At 39.1% G+C, this 20,568-nt stretch overlaps 1 protein-coding gene across 1 annotated transcript; it reads left to right on the top strand.

Moving 5' to 3' along the window:
• The first annotated feature begins 6,450 nt into the window (after positions 1–6,450).
• On the top strand, positions 6,451–13,488 carry LOC124219551 (uncharacterized). The gene is made up of 6 exons (XM_046627263.1): positions 6,451–6,598; positions 10,756–10,990; positions 11,073–11,198; positions 11,500–11,706; positions 11,795–12,040; positions 12,751–13,488. Exons 2-6 carry the CDS (start codon positions 10,757–10,759, stop codon positions 12,973–12,975), a joined length of 1,038 nt encoding a protein of 345 aa, XP_046483219.1. The 5' UTR covers positions 6,451–6,598; position 10,756; the 3' UTR covers positions 12,976–13,488.
• The last annotated feature ends 7,080 nt before the right edge of the window (positions 13,489–20,568 follow it).

The raw sequence follows: 20,568 nt of genomic DNA, 5'->3' as shown, positions 1-20,568 counted from the left end.
AACCGCGCTTAATAGTGATCGAAGGATAACCGTTAATTAGCAATCGTGGGTAGTATTCACAATTTTTTTTCTTTTCGCGATACCATCTTTCCTCGCAATTACTTCGTAACGCAGCTTTGTTCGTCTGAAAATCAGTGGGTGTTTGATTTTTCCGCCTTTGTTTAGTTACAGGAAATTTAAGCAACGATATTACATTGTGATTAGTAATTATTGTACCTTGCGGTAGAATCCATTCTTCGTAAATCGCAATGCTTCAATAAGCGTCGTTTAAAGTTTCTCCATAAAATAAAAAACACACGTTATTTTCAAGTGAATAAATAACTTGTTAGTACGATAAATTGATACTATTGTACACGTGGAAGAAATTCGAGAATAAATGATGAATAAAAAATCGAATGTATGTTACAAACACGTTACAACTTTCAATAGTCATTCGTCAAGTCTTCTGTTACCAGTAATTTTAACCCAAGTGTCACAACTATTGCCTGTATAAATTATTCCTGCAATTGATTTTACATAAGGTGAATTAGGCACGTGAAGACGCGTTTTTGCCCGCACCAGGTGAAAATAGTTGTAATGTCAAACAAGCTGCCGACTAATGCCACGGTATGTAATAATTTATTGAAACGTAGGAACGAGATCGTGCTTTCTTTTTCGCGAAACGACGCGTAAACGAAGAAAGGTGCTCGTGTAACGATGGTGATAATTATTTCACGACAGCACACGCGGTGAAAAACGACTGCATCGGACCTGCTGAACACCACGCCTCGTTCTTAAAAAAAAATAAAATAAAAAATATGTGCACACGTATCTCGCCCACGATGTCATCGTTGCGTCTTCACTCTCGTTGCGTTACGTGCGTTGTTTTCCACTGTTCTACCTGTGCCAAGTTTCTCGCTAGTCATTAATTATTATACATTTATACAGACCCCCTCGCCTTCAACCGAATTATACACCGCGTTGTAACACCGGCTGGCATGATGTCAGGATGCTAATACCACTCGAGTTCTTTCTCTCGGTTCAGAATGGAGCTTTTTAACTCTCTTTGAGTCACGCTTTATTTTGCTGAGTCAAACTTTTACGACAGGATAGTGTTTTTGTGGTTTTTAGGATCGCGGATGTTACGAATCTGAAATCTGGAATTTCAATAGTTCAAGATGGCGGATCCGATATGGTGAACGAAAATTTCAAATTTCATCGAATCAAAAAACTTTCCACTGGTTTTCAAAATCTGATTCCGAATCCGTAATCGGCGAACCAAAAAACTCTTGGACGCAGTTTTTACTCCGGATTCGATAAGCTTTGAAATTTTCATCCGCCGTATTGGATCCGGCATTTTGAATTTTTAATATCCGATTTTAGATTCGTAATCAGTGACCCCAAAAACTTACAATTTATGCAAAACATGTACATGTGTAGAAGGGTAACTTTCTCGGAAATGAATCATTCCTTCAATTTTCACGATTTTTTTCAATTATCTTGTTTCTAACAATAATTACTCACATTATATCGCAATAATGACTCTCGAGTATTGAAAACCTTTTAGATACTAACAGAAATAGCAAAAAACCGGAAAGAAATATGTTGAAAAGTTCTCTGAGCATACGAAAAATGGATATAAAATATTTCTCAAAGGGTTAATCGTGAATATAATAATTTTCTGAAAAAGAAATTTCTCGTGTCCCGTGTGGTGTTAAAAATTCGATTGCAGGGTGAAAACAGCGTATGATAATCTTCTCGTAGATTGCAAGATTCGTTTTCTGTAGCATTACACGTGTGCAAAGTTTCAAGGATTTTTCAATCAAACTTATTTAACCGCATTTCCATTCCGTAATTTACATATTTTACATGTACCCAGCATATATACCATATTTTGTTATGCTCTATCCGGCGTGAAATTTTCATTAGGAAGAAAGCAGATTGCCGAGCTGATTATAACGAGTGGCTGATAAATTTCTACCTTTATTTACAGTGCGTGCGTAAACGGATCGATCCATCAGTTGTCTCGCAATTAGCAGATGCTTTGTAATAAACCGTTCTGCTTTGAATATAATTCGCTCTAGGTATAATATAAAAGTTTCTGAAAATCGAAATCATATTTCGATTGTAATCTATTTGTTGTGAAAAACTTTCGTCGAGTTTCTCATTTCGTCAAAAATGAAGATTGCTCATTCGCGTCGATTTACATATCTTACTTTTTTTTTCTAATTCATGCACAGACCAATTATCCATAGTAAAAATTAGTCCGAAATTACACTGGTGAAATTTTTATGGCATAAAAATCGTCAGGAATAACAATTAAAATTTAGGAACGCATTTACTTTCTCTGATTACTTCTGCCGCGTTGTAAATTTTCTAATTGACCGGTAATTCTGGACAATAATTTAACTTATTCACTTACCTACCAACTCTTCGTTCTCTCTACTTTAAACTCTCTATATTTTTCAAAATTAATTGTAAGAAGTCCTTTGGGATTGAAGCGGTAATCCTTGCTTTCAAAAATTAAAATCACGTTCAAAGTACAAAGTACAAGAATCGTTTCAACCCATTAAAAATAATCATTGAAATTCATCCATTCGGATACAATTGGATGAAAAAAATCTTTTTGCAATTTCGGCTTAATTTCCCGGACTCAAACTGCTCGCACAACAACGCATTATAAATAATCTCGAATGTCCGACTGCTCGGACAAAGGGCTGAACAAATTTCTGACGTCACTTAACTTTGCGATCCGGGTTCGCTTACATTTTCTCTGCTGAGTCCGTAACGCAGCGTGAATTGCAGGCGAATAATTGCGTAACAAGGTGACTGCAATTGTCGAAAAAGACGTCGTCACGCTCGAAAAGACTGATATTGTTTTGGGCTAGGATTTGCCGGTGGAAAAAAGGCTGTAAATCAGGAATGAAAAAAACGAAGAAAGGCTTTCCTCGATCGTCGGTCGGTCGCGACGCCTTCCGAAATAAGGTGATATAACTTTATTCGGCATCAGGGCGTGACAGCAGCGCCTGATGCTTATTGTGTACAATTAATTGCTTGTCTTATTCCTCGCGAATATTGGGCAGGATGCATAATGCGGAGAATTTGGTGCTTTGTGTGGCCGCAGAAGGCGACGATCGAGTGAAAACCACTTCAGCCGTGTTACACGTCGTCACGTAAGAAGTTAAGGAGTCAAGCCACGGGTTCTCCTTTCTTTTGGAATCATCGAAAGGTGAAAGGAACGTCAAATCGACGCTTGACTATCGTTTATTCAAACCAGGCGTCGCGACGCCGCCCTTTTTTATATAATCGAGCTGTGAATTTGGGAAGTTCGGAAATTGTAAAATTTTAACCCTATTTCTTGTTATTGGAGAACAACGGTGAACGATTTTTTCAAATCACAATCCTCCCGTTCGAATTTTCTATATTTTCTACTCACTTATAACGAATGGTTTATTGAATTTTGCAAGGAAAATAAGACGAGAAATTATATGCATGAAAAGTGAAGACTGATTATTTTTACTCGTTTTTAGACGGAGGTTTTGAATGTGATCGGTTACAGTCGAGAAAAAGAAGCGCCCGATTTCACTTCCGATTCAATTTCTGAGAGAAGAATGTTTCAAAGAGTCTAACCGAACATCAAACTCTTATTTCCCACGTATAAGAAAGTTGAATCTCAAGCTGCTGTAAGAATGAAAAAAATTAACTTTTTTTTTTTTTTTTTTTGTTCCTCTTTGACGGATAACAGATGTCGTAATTTTTTAAGAATCGTACCGACAGTTTGCAGGAAAAATACTAAACAATTTCAGAAATCGTGTATATTCTAATCGAAGAAAATAAATGCAGTATAATTATAAGGATAAATGAAGATAATAATCGTTCAATATATTTGAAAAACCTCCAATAACACCACAATCCAAAACTTTTACCACGACCAACGGTCCCCAAGAACCCCGTAAACTTTCGGATCCAATGGAATAAATTTAGCAATAAAATTTATGAAAAAAATTCATTACACGCAGGATAATCCGCTCTCTTCGTCTACAGATCAATGATCACTCGTTATTTTGTGCAACACTGCCGAAAGCTCGAATTTTCATCATGCCAAATAATGACGTTGATCACGATCAATTGCGAACAACAGCTCGTGTAGGTAAATAGAAACTTGATAGACTCGTCGAGAGACTTGTTCGGCGTTCGATCGCGTGCGATCTACAGGAGGATCTAACCGTCAAGCCTTGAACTTGAAGAATCAAGTCATGCTTCTGCTGCCGACGTGTTTACAGAACGAGGGTCTCCGCACTCCGAGGATAAATTGAAAGTGAGCCACGTAGGCTGGAACGGCGGTGCAAATCCGAACGGATCGAGACTAAACGCAACGACGTCTAGGCGCTATTTCCACGGAATGCCATATAAGATTTCCCCGAGATGCAAGTGTTTTCTGCAATTATTTAATTAGCGACACCGAGGTCGAGATCATGCAATCGGTGGAATCGATCGTCCCACGCGTTCACCAATTTTTTTCATACGCTAAGCTTTAACCACTTTGAATTATCCAAATTGCAATTGCCAGTGTAATTTCAAGGATTGTAACAAATTTTAAGTGATTTCAACCGATTTCAGAACATTCAGTTCATTTTTCCCCGATTTCAAAGATCCTACGTCGTTTTATAAGAATCTCTGATTTTCTCTCATGGAATTTTTCGCAGATTCAAAAATAGGTGAAGTTTACGTAACGAAATGTTGAAAAGAAAAGCACTAGCTTGACATATGAGATATGTTTTGTTTTGTTTTTACAATTTATCGAATTTAAGACAATCTTGAAGTTCTAGAAATTCGTCGTTTTTTTTTTTTTTTGACCTTACGAACTTTGACCCCGTTGCTTTGATCGTGCAATCAATTGAATCGATCGTTCCACGCGTTCACCAATTTTTTCATACACCAAATTTGAACGATTTTGGATTGTACGAGTTTCACGTAATTTCAACGATTCTAACTAATCTTAAGTGATTTCAACCGATTTCAGAACATTCAGTTCATTTTTCCCCGATTTGAAAGATTTCACGTCGTTTTTTAAATAAGAATCTCTGATTTTCTCTGATGGAATTTTTCTCAGATTCAAAACAAGCTGAAGTTCACGTAACGAAATCTTGAAAAGAAAAGCACTAGCTTGAAATATGAAATATGTTATTCTTTATTCATACAATTTACTGAATTTCAGACAATTCTGAAGTTCTAAAAATTTATCGTTACGTTAACTTTACAAACTTTGATCTCGTTTAAACGATTTTATGAAATTTAAAAAATTCTCCGTAATTTCAAGGCACAAGAATTTGCGAAATTTTACGTGATTTAAACAGACTTCAAGCGAGGCTTGCAATCGATATTGCATCCATTGCCTAAATATTTTACCGGATTTCAATTAATACCCAGTGATTTCAATGCAGAACTTGAAGATATTTCTTTCAATTTGACAACACTTAACAATGTTTCAAAAGGTTTCAATACAACCGCAGATATTTCAAAAATATTCCATGAGATTTCAATTCAAATGATTCCAAGATTTTCGGCTCTCTGTGTGCACTGAGAAAAATTTCATTTGTTACAGTAACTGGAAAAATTTAGTAAAACAGGTATCGTTAAAAAAACCGTTTGAATATTGTTGGAATTACGAAAAATGAGGTACGCCTAACCATTTTGCGATATTATCGATCCTTTTTTGGTAATTGCAACGCAAAATCAGTTTGTTCGGTTTACTCTACTTTTTTTAGTTAAACAAGGCTTTAACATCAATTTATCGTTATCGCACAAGCATTAAATTTTCGCAACACTTACAAGAAAATATAGCAACAGTGATCGTAATGAGAAAGAATAGCAACGGATACTAAACTTTCCGGCAACAGTTAGAAAACTAATTTTCACTCTCTACCCAGAACAATATTTTTCGATTGTGGTAAAATGTGAAAATAGTCAAGGACTGAGCGGTAACCGGAACCAAAAATGTATCTCAGTTTGAACCGGATATTTCAAAGGTAGTACAATCCTTCCTGTTTCAATCCTCACGCAAAATACTATGCATAGAAAGCATCAATAGCTCATCAGATTATCGGACCTGCGGACAGTTTCTCTGTTTTTATTCGGCGTCTAATTACCCGAATCGTCCAAGTCTTCTTTGCCCCGTTAGTTGCGGTGTTTTTTTTTTTTTTTTCCATTCATTTCGGTAAATCCTCGAGTGCGTCTTCCTGGACCCGTTAGACGCGGTCTTTTTCCATCCTGTTTTTTCCCCCGTTGATTTTTACCCCGGCTCCTCAGTTCGGTTCAGTTCGGTTCGCGGAACCCTTGCTTATCCTTAAATCCACAGCGTCCAGCGATCGAGGTATCACATTTTCCGCATCGAACCCCCTTCCGGAGCCGTTTCGCCAAGCGGTTCTCCCGCCCGAAGGACGGTATCCGTCCGTATTTCTGGTGGAGGTAACAACTTTCAGCCGTAACCAGGTATATAAGCGATTCTCGTGCCCGTTACTCGATAAATCTCGCGTGTGTTGTACCCTGTATAAGTCCGTTCCGTGCCGTGTTCCTCGCCCGCCGAACCAACCCGCGTTCAATCGCATCACGGTCAAAGGTAAGTCGGTATCAGAGTGCTTGATTTTTCAGACCTTGACGTAGGGAAACCAAAATGAATATTGCAAAATTTGAATTTCGCCAAAGAGCGGCATTCCTTTTTTTTATTTTTTCTTATTTAGGAAAAAAGGTGGGAAACATGGAAACAATTTCGTTAATCGGAAATAAAATAGACATGCAAATCAGGATTCAGTTGCTAATGATGTTTTAGAACGTCCTGACTGGATTTTAAAGCGATTTTCGTCGGAACGAGTGTGAAAGAAAATTTATACACACGGCTAAAGAAAGTTTTCCGATATATCAAGTATGGCGATTCTGTGTAACGAAAGAAACGTTAATTGCGATTTGACGGAATGTTATCCGACTCGACAAAAAATTTGACCGAATAGTACATTTTTCGATCTTGTAAAACATTTCCTTGAATTGAGAAAACATTTATTATTCCATATTTGGTAAATTCGTTAAATTATTTCTCGCACGCACCTTGGACAAAACTGGAATTCGATCGATTATAGATCGTTTATCTAATTGGCGATCCAGACGTAACGAGGTACGCAATAATCTCGTTACGTCAAGTCCTGTCGATTGATTTAATTCAAACAGGTCAAACCCACTGTAATTTATCAATCACTGCGCGGATCTCAAACTATGATTGAATACGAATTGATTTGATATCGTAGAACCTATCGCGTTCAGTTGCCGCAGACTTTCTAGATGTAAATAAGATTTCTGCTATTTATTCAAACAGAGAAAGAGAGAAAGAGAGAGACTCGTGATCATTTCAACGGTTAGTGTCTATTATTTCTTTTCTCTTTTTTTTTTTTTCCTTCGATTAGCCTGTTTACGCTTATGATTGTATATTGAGCAACGAAAGTGAATCCGACTCGCTCCATCGATGTTGACTATAAAGGTAAAAAAACAAAAACAAAAAATCCAAGTATCGTCGATTATACTTATTCCCAAGAGAATTGCGACACGTGAGTGTAATTTTTCATCTCGTTTTACACAAATTTTGCGCGGAATTCGGTTCGTAATTTTCAGTCCCTTCCCCTCTGACGACCCTCTCTTTCTATTTCACGCAATTCCTCTGTACGTAGGTGCAACGCGACCCGGGTGTTGAAAAGCACTTAAAAGAACTAGCGCAGCTCTAGATTTTCTCAAGAGAACCAGTTTCACCTTCGCGGACCTACTCGGTGTTCAATTTCATATTATCTTACCGTCAGTGCGAGTAACTCGGCCTTCAATTCCATCCGAGTTTCCGGACTTTACTTACATGTTTTAGATTTTTATCCCTCAATTATACGTACTTGTCATTGACGCTTCACGAAGAAGTGCAGAAGTTGTTAGACGCCAATTTTCAATTGAATACAGAATCGGAGACTGATTGATTCCGCATGTTGTACACGGATAGAGAAAAAAATACTGTAGATTTTACATCTCCGTTGGCCAATATATATATATATATATATATATACATATATATACATATGGTCAGCAATTTTTTAGAGTCAAATCTACAGCAATTCTGGCAAGATTTACAAATCCGATAACAAGAGTTACAAAACCAATAGTAGATTCGACTCCAAAAAAGTGCTGTTCACACATTCATCACGTCAGATGTAAAATCTATGTTACATCTTTTCCTGTGTATGGTTGAGAGAATTTTTCGATACGGTACGTAAAATGCAGTTATAAGATACCTGTAACCCATACCGCAAGAATATAATGCATTCTTTTCGGTCTCCGGTACACGCGGAGAGAGAGAGAGAGAGAGAGAAACAACTATCTCTGGAATTTACATAATAAAATAACAACTTTCCTCGATCATCGAGTCGATAAGATTGGCAAAAAAGGTTCCATACCGGCACGCGACAGATTATTTGTTTACTAATTATTCCAGTTTCTAAGCTTGTTTTCTATGAAAAAATTGTTCTTTTTGTATCCAACTGGTGCAAATTTCTTACGATAGAAAAACGAAACTGTTGACAGTAACTTCGCAACGATGAATAACGACTTGATTGCTTACAAGCGATTTCGTTTTGACATTCGAATCGGTTGGAAATCAATCAACTGGCTTAGGTTCGTGTTGAATGAAATCTAGCCATTTGGAGGTGAATAAAATTAGCGTAATATCGAAACCAAGAAGCGCTTTGATATTCGCATTATACTTTTGCCCCTTCACCTTTCGAGTTTTGCCGATTACAATTCGTTATCCACGTTGCATTGCGGCTGACTGTAACGGAATCGTTCAAATTCTATACCGGTTTCCAGTTTCTATATATTCGTTACAGTTATAACACCGCCTGCAGTGCTCGGTTTAATGGTCATTACGCAACGCCTCGGTCATTGCGTAAGCGGTAAGAATTCTGGATCACTTCCCGGATTACCGTTGAGAATAATCTCTTCGTTTTTATACTCGCGAATGCAAAAACCTCTCGTATATAAACAAATAACCGCGTGATAATAAACGCAGTAACAACCATCGCGGAATTAATTCATAATGTATAATAATATAATACAAATAGACCGTACAGCTTGAAATTAGCTTGCTCAACGGGCGAATCTAATACCCAGAACACTGTGTATTATATACACGTTTATTATGTAGAAGATCGTGAAAGTTTCGGCATTTACTATGTATGTATATACGCGCGCAGATTCTATAACCGAGGAGATCGCGAACCATCGTTGGTGAAATTGGACGATCCGATCCGGTAACTGAATTCAACCGATTGGATTACGTGTTAGAAATCTTGTAGACCTTTCTTGTTGGTTTATTCATCCGTATATTACATCCCATGAGGTTGGAAAACTTCTTTTCAAAGTCGATTTTTCTCCTTGCTTCGAACGCGATCGATCTGCGTGACTATGGGAGCGCTAGTTTTATCATTTCGTGGTCCAGTGGCATTCGTATCACACGTGTATATGTAGTAACGTTTGTATGCCTTCTGGCTCTGTATGACTCGCAGATACAGTTTTTCCACACACGCCCCGTTTACTTTCACTTTGTCGAACCCTGCAGCGGCGACGTGCTTCACCGATTTTAAAACCGGCCACCACCGACCGGCTCTCATTGCATGTTCTACGGACAATATCGAATTTATTCCGTCAGCCGCAGCGTATCGCGGGTAGAATTTTAAACCGAGAATCGGAATTCCGCAATCTTTTTTGGGGTCGCGGTTTAATACTTCCCATTCATTTCGGTCGGGACGGCAGAAGTTTCATGCTGAATTATGATCTTGTATATAATCATACTTTTAATCGATCGTAAATTATCGGGGACCAGAATTTGTATTTCAATTACTTGGTTTCGTTTAGACGCTAACGTCAAAGTTTTTTTTCTCTTTTTGTTTTTCTTACTTCTTTTTTACGATTTATCACTGATCGATCGATCGTCATCTTATCGCATCGTTGATCGAGAGCCAGAAAACTATTTCTAGGATCAAGAACGTCGGTACGTGAAACTTTCGTGCAATGGGAAACAAAGAATTTTACGACGTGTAAAGTTGAGTTTGTTCCGTGTCGTAGAAAGTAACATACTTTCCTCAAATACGTATAATATTCTTATACATGTATGCGATATCTGGCGAGAGTCAAATAATTGGGATGTTCCGTACGTCGAGAAACTGAAAGAAGAAATGTGTAAGAAAAAGTGTGTATTTTCAACGTGAAGATAAAAATAGTCGAGACTGTTTAACTTGTACTTGTCTACGAGCGTACCTATCCTTGACTCCTGAGTAATATCTAACTCTCTCGGTTGTCCCGGCATCTGGCTTAGACACACTTTGCAATTAGCCTCGCTGCAACATATACACGTATACTTTCACAAATTCGTTCGAACGGCAAGAGCAGATACCCATACGGTCGTGGTAACGAGTTATACATGCATTTCTCTGCGCGACACCTGATCGTCATTAATAACGTACCAACGAGACATAAACCGCGACCTGATTCCTCTCAATTTCTAGGTCATCAACCATATCCGATGGTGGACGTAAATTTTCACGTAACCGCATCGTTCGAGCAGGATTCTCCTTTCTTTTCTTTTTCCCCACTTTTTATTCCGCTCGTACGTCAAAAGAAGGTCATCATTTATTCTCAGACAAAGATCGGAGTTGTTTAAATTAACGGAATGAAATGACGCCTCTCTGATTTCAGGATGTATCGAGTGTGTTTGGTGATGTGCGTTGGCCTTGCGGCTGCGCAAAATATCTACGACAACCTGGAGACCAGGTCGGGATCGTACTCGCAAGGGAAACCCGGTGGCATTGGTCCTCTGTTCACTTCCGGTCTCAGTGCCTCGCAGAATTATCGGGACAACAGTTACGAGGATAACGCTGTGACTCCCACTCCGTCGCCAACTCCAACTCTCTACAGAACTGCAAGTCCACAGGTAATTGGAGAATTGAATATGAATGCGAAGCCGATTCGCTAACTTTCATTCATGCTCGACTTGTTCGTGTCCGGATTTTCAGATCTATCGCAAACCCACCGCTGCGCCGATAGATGCTGCTAGGGATTATCAGCATCAGGCACCCGTTAGAGTTCCTCCTCAACCGCAACGTCAAAGAAATCCACCCCAGTTTCAAAACTCCCCTGAGGTAAGTTAGTTAAAATTTAATTGGAATGTGCTTTTTTCAGTGAAAATCAAAATTCGTTGATCGAAAGAATTAATGATGCACTAAGAATCTTTGAACAGGAATTACAAATGCTTCTTTGATTCTTGACCATTTGGTGACAACTGAAGGATATGATCGAGGCACAGAAAGACTGTTGCTAAAAATTTACATCTCTCCAAGAACAGAATGACTATAAATTTCGTATAAAAAAAAGATCGCGACTAAATTTATTGACCCGTTAAATTCAATCAACTATCTCCAAAGATATCGTTTAAATTTTCAGCAGCGACCCGAAGCCGAGGAAATAGAGGAGGAGAAGGAGGAGGAGCCTGACCGTCTGAGCATCCTTTTGCAACAGAGTAAATTCGGCTGTTTGAACAAGCAGACCGGTTACTACGCCGACGAGGAATTGAACTGCGAGGTCTTCCACTACTGTCAAGACAACGCTAAGTTCTCGTGGATATGTCCCGAGGGATTCACCTTCCACCAGGTAGGCGATTGTGTCAAGAGGTGTACTCCGATACCCTTTCGCACGGAGACTTGCAGTGGTTAATTTCCTGCTCGATTACTCGTCACAGGTTCACCTCATCTGCATGCCTCCCAGCGGTGATATTACCTGCAAAAAGAGTTCCCAATACCATTTCGTCAACGAGTATCTCTACAAGCCCCTGAATCTCGCTGAAGCCGAGAATAAACCCAACGTGACACTGCGGTACAGCGAAAGGTACTATCCGGCCGACATCTACGCCGATGAACGAGAGGAGTCCGAGTACCAGGTTACTTCACCCACACCTGCTCCCGTCGTTCGCCGTCCAACTCAACAGGTGAGAATCAGGCTTGATAACAATCGCTCAGAAATCGCTTAAATTCGTTCAAAATTACTTGGAAATCGCTTGAAATCAGTTTGAAACTGTTCGGAACCACTTCAAATCGCATGGAAATCATCCGTTACGTCTTGGAATTAGTTTGAAATAGCTAAGCGTAATGTTTAAAGTGCTTGCAACCATTTTGAAATTGTTTCAAATCACTTTGAAAACACTAGAAATCAGGTTGAAACTGGTTGAGATCATTTCAAACCACATGGAAATCATTGAAAACTTTTCGGAATCGGTTTGAAATAGGTAACGTAAAGTTTAAACTTTTAAAACCATTTTTAAACCACTTTAAAGTCGCTTAAAATGATTTTGAAACTGTTTGAAATGGCCTGAATCACATGGAAATCGTCCAAAACTTCTCGGGATTAGTTTGAAACAGTTAAACACAAAGTTTAAAGTGCTTAAAACCATTCTGAAATTGTTACAAATCACTTAGAAATCAGTTTGAAATTGGTTGAAATCGCTTAAAACCACATGGAAATCTTTTAAAACTCTTTGGAACCAGTTTGAAATAACTTAACATGGAGCTTAAACTTCTTGAAACCATTTTGAAGTCGTTTTAAATCACTTATCAGTTGATGTGTATGTTTGAGTAGCCTCTCGTGCCGTCCAAAAGCCTTAGGTACTACAAAACTTGAACTTTTCTCGTTACCTTTCAGGTATTCTTGCCCCAGCACGGCGGACCGATCAATGCCCTCGCCCAGGGAAGACCTCAGCAGCAAATTCCTGCCCAATTTCGCGTGCCGGTTAACCAAGTGTTTCGCAGCCCCGAAGAAGTCAACATACCACTTCAGCAGAGACGACCTCAACCACCACCTCAGCAGGCGCAGCAACCTTTGAGAAGGTTCCCACAAGTCAGACCCGACGAAGAGGATTACGAGTAAATTGCGATTTGGGTCTGATGCATTTTCTGTACTGCTCACCTTGAACTCCAGCGAAGATTAGAGCGATATTGTTGACAGTAGAGAATTGGCGTCTGTTTTATTGCCGAGGTGTTATGAGGGTTGAGAAATAATAGTATCATGTTTTGAATGGTAGAAAGGTTTTATTTGGTGCAACTCAGTTGAAATTCCAACTCTTGTTGTGCATTATACATTGTAGGACAGGAATGCTCGCAGAAATTGTGACATCAACTAATTTAAATTATATGCTGTCGGTGAAATCTATTCATTTAGAAACGATAATTTCAATGTCGAAATTCGGAACGGATGCAGCGAACTGCCAACGTCAACGTTATAAAGTCGAGACGAGTTTGTATGAGAGAATATTACAATTGTATATATATTTATCAGTGATAATTAGATAATACGCGTACGACGTAATGTATTTTATATAGATATACTTGATATTGTAAACTTACGTAATTAACCAATAAATTGTTATTGCGTTATTTTTAAGACTGCTCTGTCTTATGGTTATGTGATTATTACATCATCGATAGTCGACGATATTATACAATGAATATGAGGAAGCGGTATATCATACAATGGATTGAAGAGCTAACGAGCGGTAGATAAAGAACGATATGACTAAATACGTTAACGCCTGACTGACATCTGAACGAAAAGCTCGTTTAACTTGGATATCTTCTCTCCCCAGTTTGACCGTGGAATAATCTGCGATCCCAATTTTGAAATCAGAATTTTTCATTACGATGTATCGACGACCAATAGGATTAAACTCATTCTGAAACATAATAATGTGAGATAAGCACAAAGACTTTGCAGCTCATATTTCCTCGAATTCATAATTAGATTCTAAGGGGTTCACTCAATTATGAGATATAAAAATGTGAATACAACATTAGATGAGAAAATCAGGTGGTGTTTATTCTACTGACAAGATAAATGGAAACCGCGTCCAAGTCGATAGCGTCGTTACTTACGGTGAGTCAAATTCATAATTTGCGCCTGACGCACGAACGAACGACAACCCGGCACACAAAGGTCGCAGCCGCGCATGCGACGCACAAAATGACTCCAAACTACCAGCGTCGCGACATTCGCACATGACAAGCGGACGCGGAACTACGCGCTCGAGTGTCGCGCCGTCTGTGAGTGAATTTCACGGTTCAGACTGCATTGTTATTGATGAGTGCGTTTGTGCCGATGTAGCGATATGCGAAGATCAGTGTGTGAGGCTAAAATAATTGACATGACAAGCAGCCTGAGTTGACTAAGTCAAAATTTCGTGCCAAGATTGAAGGTCTATTTATGAAAAATGATGTAATGTAACCTTAAGAATCATGCGTATCGGGCTGAACGGCAGGTTGTTATGGGTATGTAGTACTCCTACCATTACCGACCGAGCAAAGTCACGCTTTTTCTGCTTGTATCAAATGAACAAATGAACGAAAAGGGTTCAAACTTTGATAGCCCGTGGCTCTTTCGTAGCGGAATTCAAGAAAATTACTCATATCCCGAAAATCGTTCAAAAAAATGTGTGGTTTTTTGACACGTGTTAGTATTCTCACATTTTCCGCGTTTCAGGGGCTAAACGTGCATAATTGATATACTTCGCGCAATTTCAGAAAGAATAAGTAGTAAATTGAGCAATCGTGAGACTATTTCGATGCAATACTAAAGTCGGGGGATCGTCGAGCCCTGCTGATGGTGATGCCATTACTACATCTGGTTGCTTGGTTTTGGCTGACGGTTAATCTGAAAACAAAGGGGAGTGAAAACGCTTTATCCAAGCGTAGAATAATTAAGTAAAGAATTTCATCTAAAAATCTAAGAAAATGAGTTTTTTCACAATGGAACAAATATCCTTGAAAATAGGACTTCTTACAACTGTTTATGTGTTACGAACAAAATTGCCTTATACTAGACCAAAGAAACATTTGCCCATTTAAACTTCCTTTCGAAGGTTCTCAGAAGAATTTTTTCGGCATATAAAAAAAATAAACCTTGTTTCAACAACCTTCAAGCTCCGAAATCGACCTTCAGAAGATAGAAGTAGGACACAAGATCTCAGAATGCTTCAAGATTCTAGTTTTGAATTTACTACGTAGCTCGACGTCAGCGCAACGTAGACGATGTCATAACTGTGGAAAATAATTGGATAGTTTTTTATTACTTATTTTATTTAACATCACGAAGTCTAATCTACAAAGTTTTTAACTCAGGCTTATACGTTTCTTACGTACAAGATACGTTCAATTTATAGTGGTGAAGAAAGAACTCGTTGAACGACATCACCTCGATTTAAAAAGATTGTCAAAATACAGTGAATCCATGAAATATTACGAATGTATCGGGAAATGAAAAACTCATTAGTACTAGCAAAGCTAGTATTAAGCTACATCAACTATCCTACACAATTAAAAAGTATAAAATTTTATATATAACAACTACATACAAAAAGCATACCTAAAGAGATTTCGTCTCCTTGTTGTAAAATGAACTGCTGAAAAAATAAAAATTCTCAGTCTGATATATAGAGAGGTCAAGAAACAGTATCAAAAAATACGAATAGTGTTTTTGCGGATCCAAGCAATGCAACAGGGCATTGCCGCGAAGCACTTCCGCCTGCGTGCAGCCTACTCGCAATACGCATAGTCGTGCTATAAAAGAAGTTGCCAATGCACAGGCGCTTCTGTATCCCGTCTGAAATTAACCCATGCCGTTGATTGAACAACATAAAAACGGATACCCCTGGGTAAATTTTTGTGTCCAGGTTTTGGCGGGCAAGTCGGTCCAGGTGGGCCTGGGGGCGTAGGAGGGTTCTACTCTATCGACTCTATCTAACGAGCTCGCACCGACATTCGTAGCAGCCAGAGTAATGTCGGTATGAAAGCTTGAGATTGAATCGGTACAAGGTAAGTACGTAAGACTACTTGACAACTGCGATCTAGAAATGTCGATCAGCTCGATCATTCCCGTGAGAAGAAGCGTGACCGCGTCCACCCCCAACTACCTCCGAGCATCTCCAACCACCGTCGACCACCCCCGAATGGCTCCGACCACCTCGTCGCCCTCCTGCTACGCCGCCTCCGCCACGTCCAACCACCCCCTGCCAACTCCTGCGGCCTCGTGCCGTCACAAACTCCTTCTACCACCCCCTACCGTCTCCTACCAGCGCCCGCCACCTCATGCCATTTCCGAACACCTCCAACCACTTCCGACCACCTCTGACAACCTTCGTCGTCCTCGTCCACCCGCCCTCGTCGACCTCGTTGTCCTCGTCCTCCTCGACCTCCTCCGATGGACCACGACCTCCACTTAACACCTGACAGGTTGACGGAAGGTTATAAAGACAGTTGCCCTAATGAGCTTTGGTGTGACAACGAAAAATCATCGTGCGCTTGCACTCCCTGAGATGTTCCAACGGTAGAGTTGAGATGTTATTGCAGAACATCAGAGAGTTACCGATTTCAACATGATGATGGCTGCGTTCACCTTCGATGTAACACAGTCTACGCAAGGGTAAGCCCAAGCCGGTACTTAGCCTGTGTGTACTTACCGACTTGTCGAGGATACAAGATATTGATAATAAGAGTAAATTTCTTCGAAAATTCGTAGAAAATCAGCGATTTAATTAAAGTGTAGGTACCCGAGAGGGGAATGTATGATGACATCATGAATAATAATAGATCTGATGTAATAATGATGCAGAGACCAAAAACTATATATGTATATGCGGTCCATGTACGATATCAATATACATGATCCATTTGAGATTAAAAGGTGATGCATACTGTAAATTTTATAATTTTTCAGGAGAAAAACTAGATTACCTACAATAACACGTCTATAATATGATAGTAGAAGAACTATTCATTTCGAAATGGGATTCTATTCGACACGCGCTCGATGTATTCCATAACATTAGTATTCATAATTATTCGAACAACTTTTCATTTGCTCTCTCCATCTTGAATTTTCATAGGCATAGAATCGAAACGCTGTTTGAGCTAGTCGCAAGTGGAGTATCTACATTCGGTAGAGGAGCAGAATTAGTTTTAGAAAAGTGTTCGCATGGAAAAAAATTCAGAATAATTGTAATACATCACGGATGCGCTAATTTTGATCAAAATGAAATGGATGCTCCGTATATGTGACGGTATTCAACGCAGCGTCCTGATTTAAAGACCGAAAACGGTGATTGTTGGCGATTTTTTTTTTTTTTTTGATAGGGAGAGATAGGAACGAAGCTTCTTGAAACTTCAAGTGTATTTTAACACACATTCGAAAGGTACAAGCAAAAATTTTTATCGTTCAATTGTCGCAGAACGGCGGCGTTATTAGCTGACCCGTTAACTGAAGAATATATCTTTAGTCGACGGCTGGCCGTCGGAGGGCCAAGCCGCTTGAGTCTGGAATCGGCAGGAAAGATAAAGTGGGTATTTGTTGTGTGAAATGTGAAAATTAAAATCTTCATACATCATATCATATCATCGTACATCATACATGATACATCATCATACATCATACATCATACAGCATAGATAGTGTTAAAGTTCGAAACCAAAGTTTGGATGTTTGGAGGTTCGGATGATCAGAAGGTGACGTTACTCAAAATTTTTTTTCTCCTGACGTCATCGATCTATAGTAATCGCTAGCCGAATTCCTCAGTCTGGAAACAACCGCGCAGTAGAGCGAACGGATGAGAATCGCGTTCCGCAGATTTCAAGTGCCAGCTTCTCTTCCTCCTGGATCCTGCGCTACGGGTCCGCTTCCTGGTACAACTCGAGTTCCAGGACAAGCGCTCCGTGGTTTCTGCGCTCCAGGTCCGCTGCCTGGTGAAAATCGACTTCCGGGACAAGCGCTCCGTGGTTTCTAGACTCCGGGTACGCTACCTGGTGGGACTCGACTTCCAGGACAAGCGCTCCGTAGTTCTGACTGTCCAGGTCCTTGACCCGGTAACTTTAGACGTTCAGGACTAATTTTCAAGTTTACAAGTTTGATTATTGAAAACGTCATGTTTTGTACTATCATAACAATATGCATGCTTCAGATAACAATTTGAATCGGAGGAAAAACCGAAAAACCAGGATCAACAATTTACAATTGGTGAGTGGTTGGCATTGTATTCATTGGAATTTATGACAATAACGTCGTTCGATTGGAGCTAACATTGCTGTGCGTGGTGTTTCAAATCTGTCAGCACTTAGCTGATAGTTCTGTGGTATTTTTTGACGAAATTTATTGTCGTGAAATCACAATACGTTAAACTTACAAGCACATGTAAACGTGATTTGTAGCATTATATAGAAAAAATCTTACTGGCAGATTCGGTTTGCGTCACATGCACAAAGACAGTGTAAGCGATTGCACGAGTATAAAAACCAGTTACACTAGGCATCCGACCCCGAGCGAGCTTTAGCAAGAGAGTGTTTTAAAACCAGTTATTTTCAATTCCCGCACCATTCTATTATCGATGCACCAAAATAACCCAAAAAACCGTGATATCATATCAATTGTCGAGGTCAAACGTAAAAAGTAACGATTTTTACCAAGAAAGTTCTGAACGAAAATGAATGTGATTTAACGTTTTTTTATGAGTTTTGTCGTTCGTCGTTGATAAAAATATATGTCAATTCAAAGCAATTTTAGTTTTTACGTTTCAGACAAAAATTACGCACTCCATCTTTCCTGTTAATTCGGGATTCCTGCGGCGAGGCGTTTCATTGGCCTGCTAATAACTTCGCCATCTTGCGACAATTGATGATAAGTAAATTTTTCTTGTACTCTCCAAAGGTGAGTTGAAATACACTCGAAATTTTAAAAAGCTTCGTCAGTTATCTTCCACAGAGAAAAAATAACCGACGATCAACGTTTCGCTGAAAAATTGACGTATTTGATTAATTTAAAAAATAAAAATATTTGTACTTTTCCCGATCTTTCATATGGCAGCATTTGAAAAACCCGGTTTCCACTTTGAACCGACATGAGAAATATTTTGTCCCCATTATCTGATTTTATTCTTGACCTTTCTTCAGTGGTACTTAAATATTTAGCTGTATAATTATTCATTGCTTTCAGTTTTCAACCATTTGTATACGGTAATAGTAAAAAACAAATAATTATAATCAACTGTTTTCATGTGAACCAGTAACAAAAAGCTATGATACTATTTGTGCACGGTCAGTATAACGTTTTTATAAAATTTAATGGCGATTGTTATTAGATTTTATGCACATTTTAATAAACTTTTTACGTTTACAATGAATTATTTTGATTCATTTTTCGCGCAAGCTCAAATTCAGTAGCTATGATTGCGCTAATAAAATTTATTCTATTATTGATTAGTTAATTGATTAATTATATTAATCCATACACAATATTTTGATGTGTTCCTATGCTGAAAATATTTACTACTATTCAAGGTATAACCCGAGGTGGTTGGCGGTGCTCGTTGAAGGTGGTTGGCGGTGGTTGCAGGTGGTCGAGAAGGACAAGGACGAGGCAAAAACATTCGGCTCCAAAAATCAAGAAAAAGTAAGGCTAAAAGTGAGGCTTTTCGTCACTCCCTGACGGTCAGAGACGCTCAACACTGGAACTCTCTACCTACCGAACTCAGGTCTGTCTCGACGCTTGCTGTTTTTGAACGCGACCTATATCAGCATCTCTTCCGGACAGAAGAGACCCGCTCTTGATGGCGACTCGTCATCTAGTCTTCTCCACTTCCTGTTTCCCACGTTTCTTTGTTGTTGCTTTCTTAGCTTGATTCTGCTTTCTTTTCTTTTCTTTTCTTTTTCGCTTTTTTCTGACATTGTCTTCGCCGTTTTTCTCTGTTCTATTCTCCGTTCTAATTGTTTATCCCTAGATCTTGAACAGTGATATAGAACTAGGCTAAGGTTTTGGAATTAAGACTTTGTTTATTTTTAATTTTGCAATAATGTTTTCCAATATTGTCATGGAAAAGATGAAAAATAAACCATTAAACAATTAAACCATTGAACCCCTTTGCATTTTTTGCGAAAATTTTCGCGATTCCGGAAAGTGCTGGAATAAATTCTTTCTGGCACTATTCCAACGTAATATTGCGAGAAAAAACGATTAAGCGCAGTCTCAATACACTGGGATCAACGGATCAGAAGTTACAGCCAAAAAACCGGAACCTGTGTTGTCGACGTTTTTCAGCAGGTGCTTTTTCGCTGGCCATTTCTCTCCTGTTGGTCCTACGCTGTTTTCTCTGCGTTTTCTGAGTTCCTGAGTGTCCAATTGTTCAAGAAACGGTCATACAAATCAATTCTTAGACCGGAGATTTTTTGGTCAAAAAAAAAGGAAGGTTAACCCCTTTGCATTTTTGGCGAAAATTTTCGCGATTCCGAAAAGTGCTGGAATAAATTCTTTCTGGCACTATTCCAACGTAATTTTGCAAGAAAAAACGATTAGGCGCAGTCTTAATACGCTGCGATCAACGGATCAAAAGTTACAGCCAAAAAACCAGAACCTGTGTTGTCGACGTTTTTCAGCAGGTGCTTTTTCGCTGGCCATTTCTCTCCTGTTGGTCCTACGCTGTTTTCTCTG

The sequence above is a fragment of the Neodiprion pinetum genome, chromosome 5, assembly GCF_021155775.2.
Source record: "Neodiprion pinetum isolate iyNeoPine1 chromosome 5, iyNeoPine1.2, whole genome shotgun sequence".
NCBI classification, from domain to species: Eukaryota; Metazoa; Arthropoda; class Insecta; order Hymenoptera; family Diprionidae; genus Neodiprion; species Neodiprion pinetum.
This window is presented reverse-complemented; position numbering and strand designations above follow the sequence as displayed.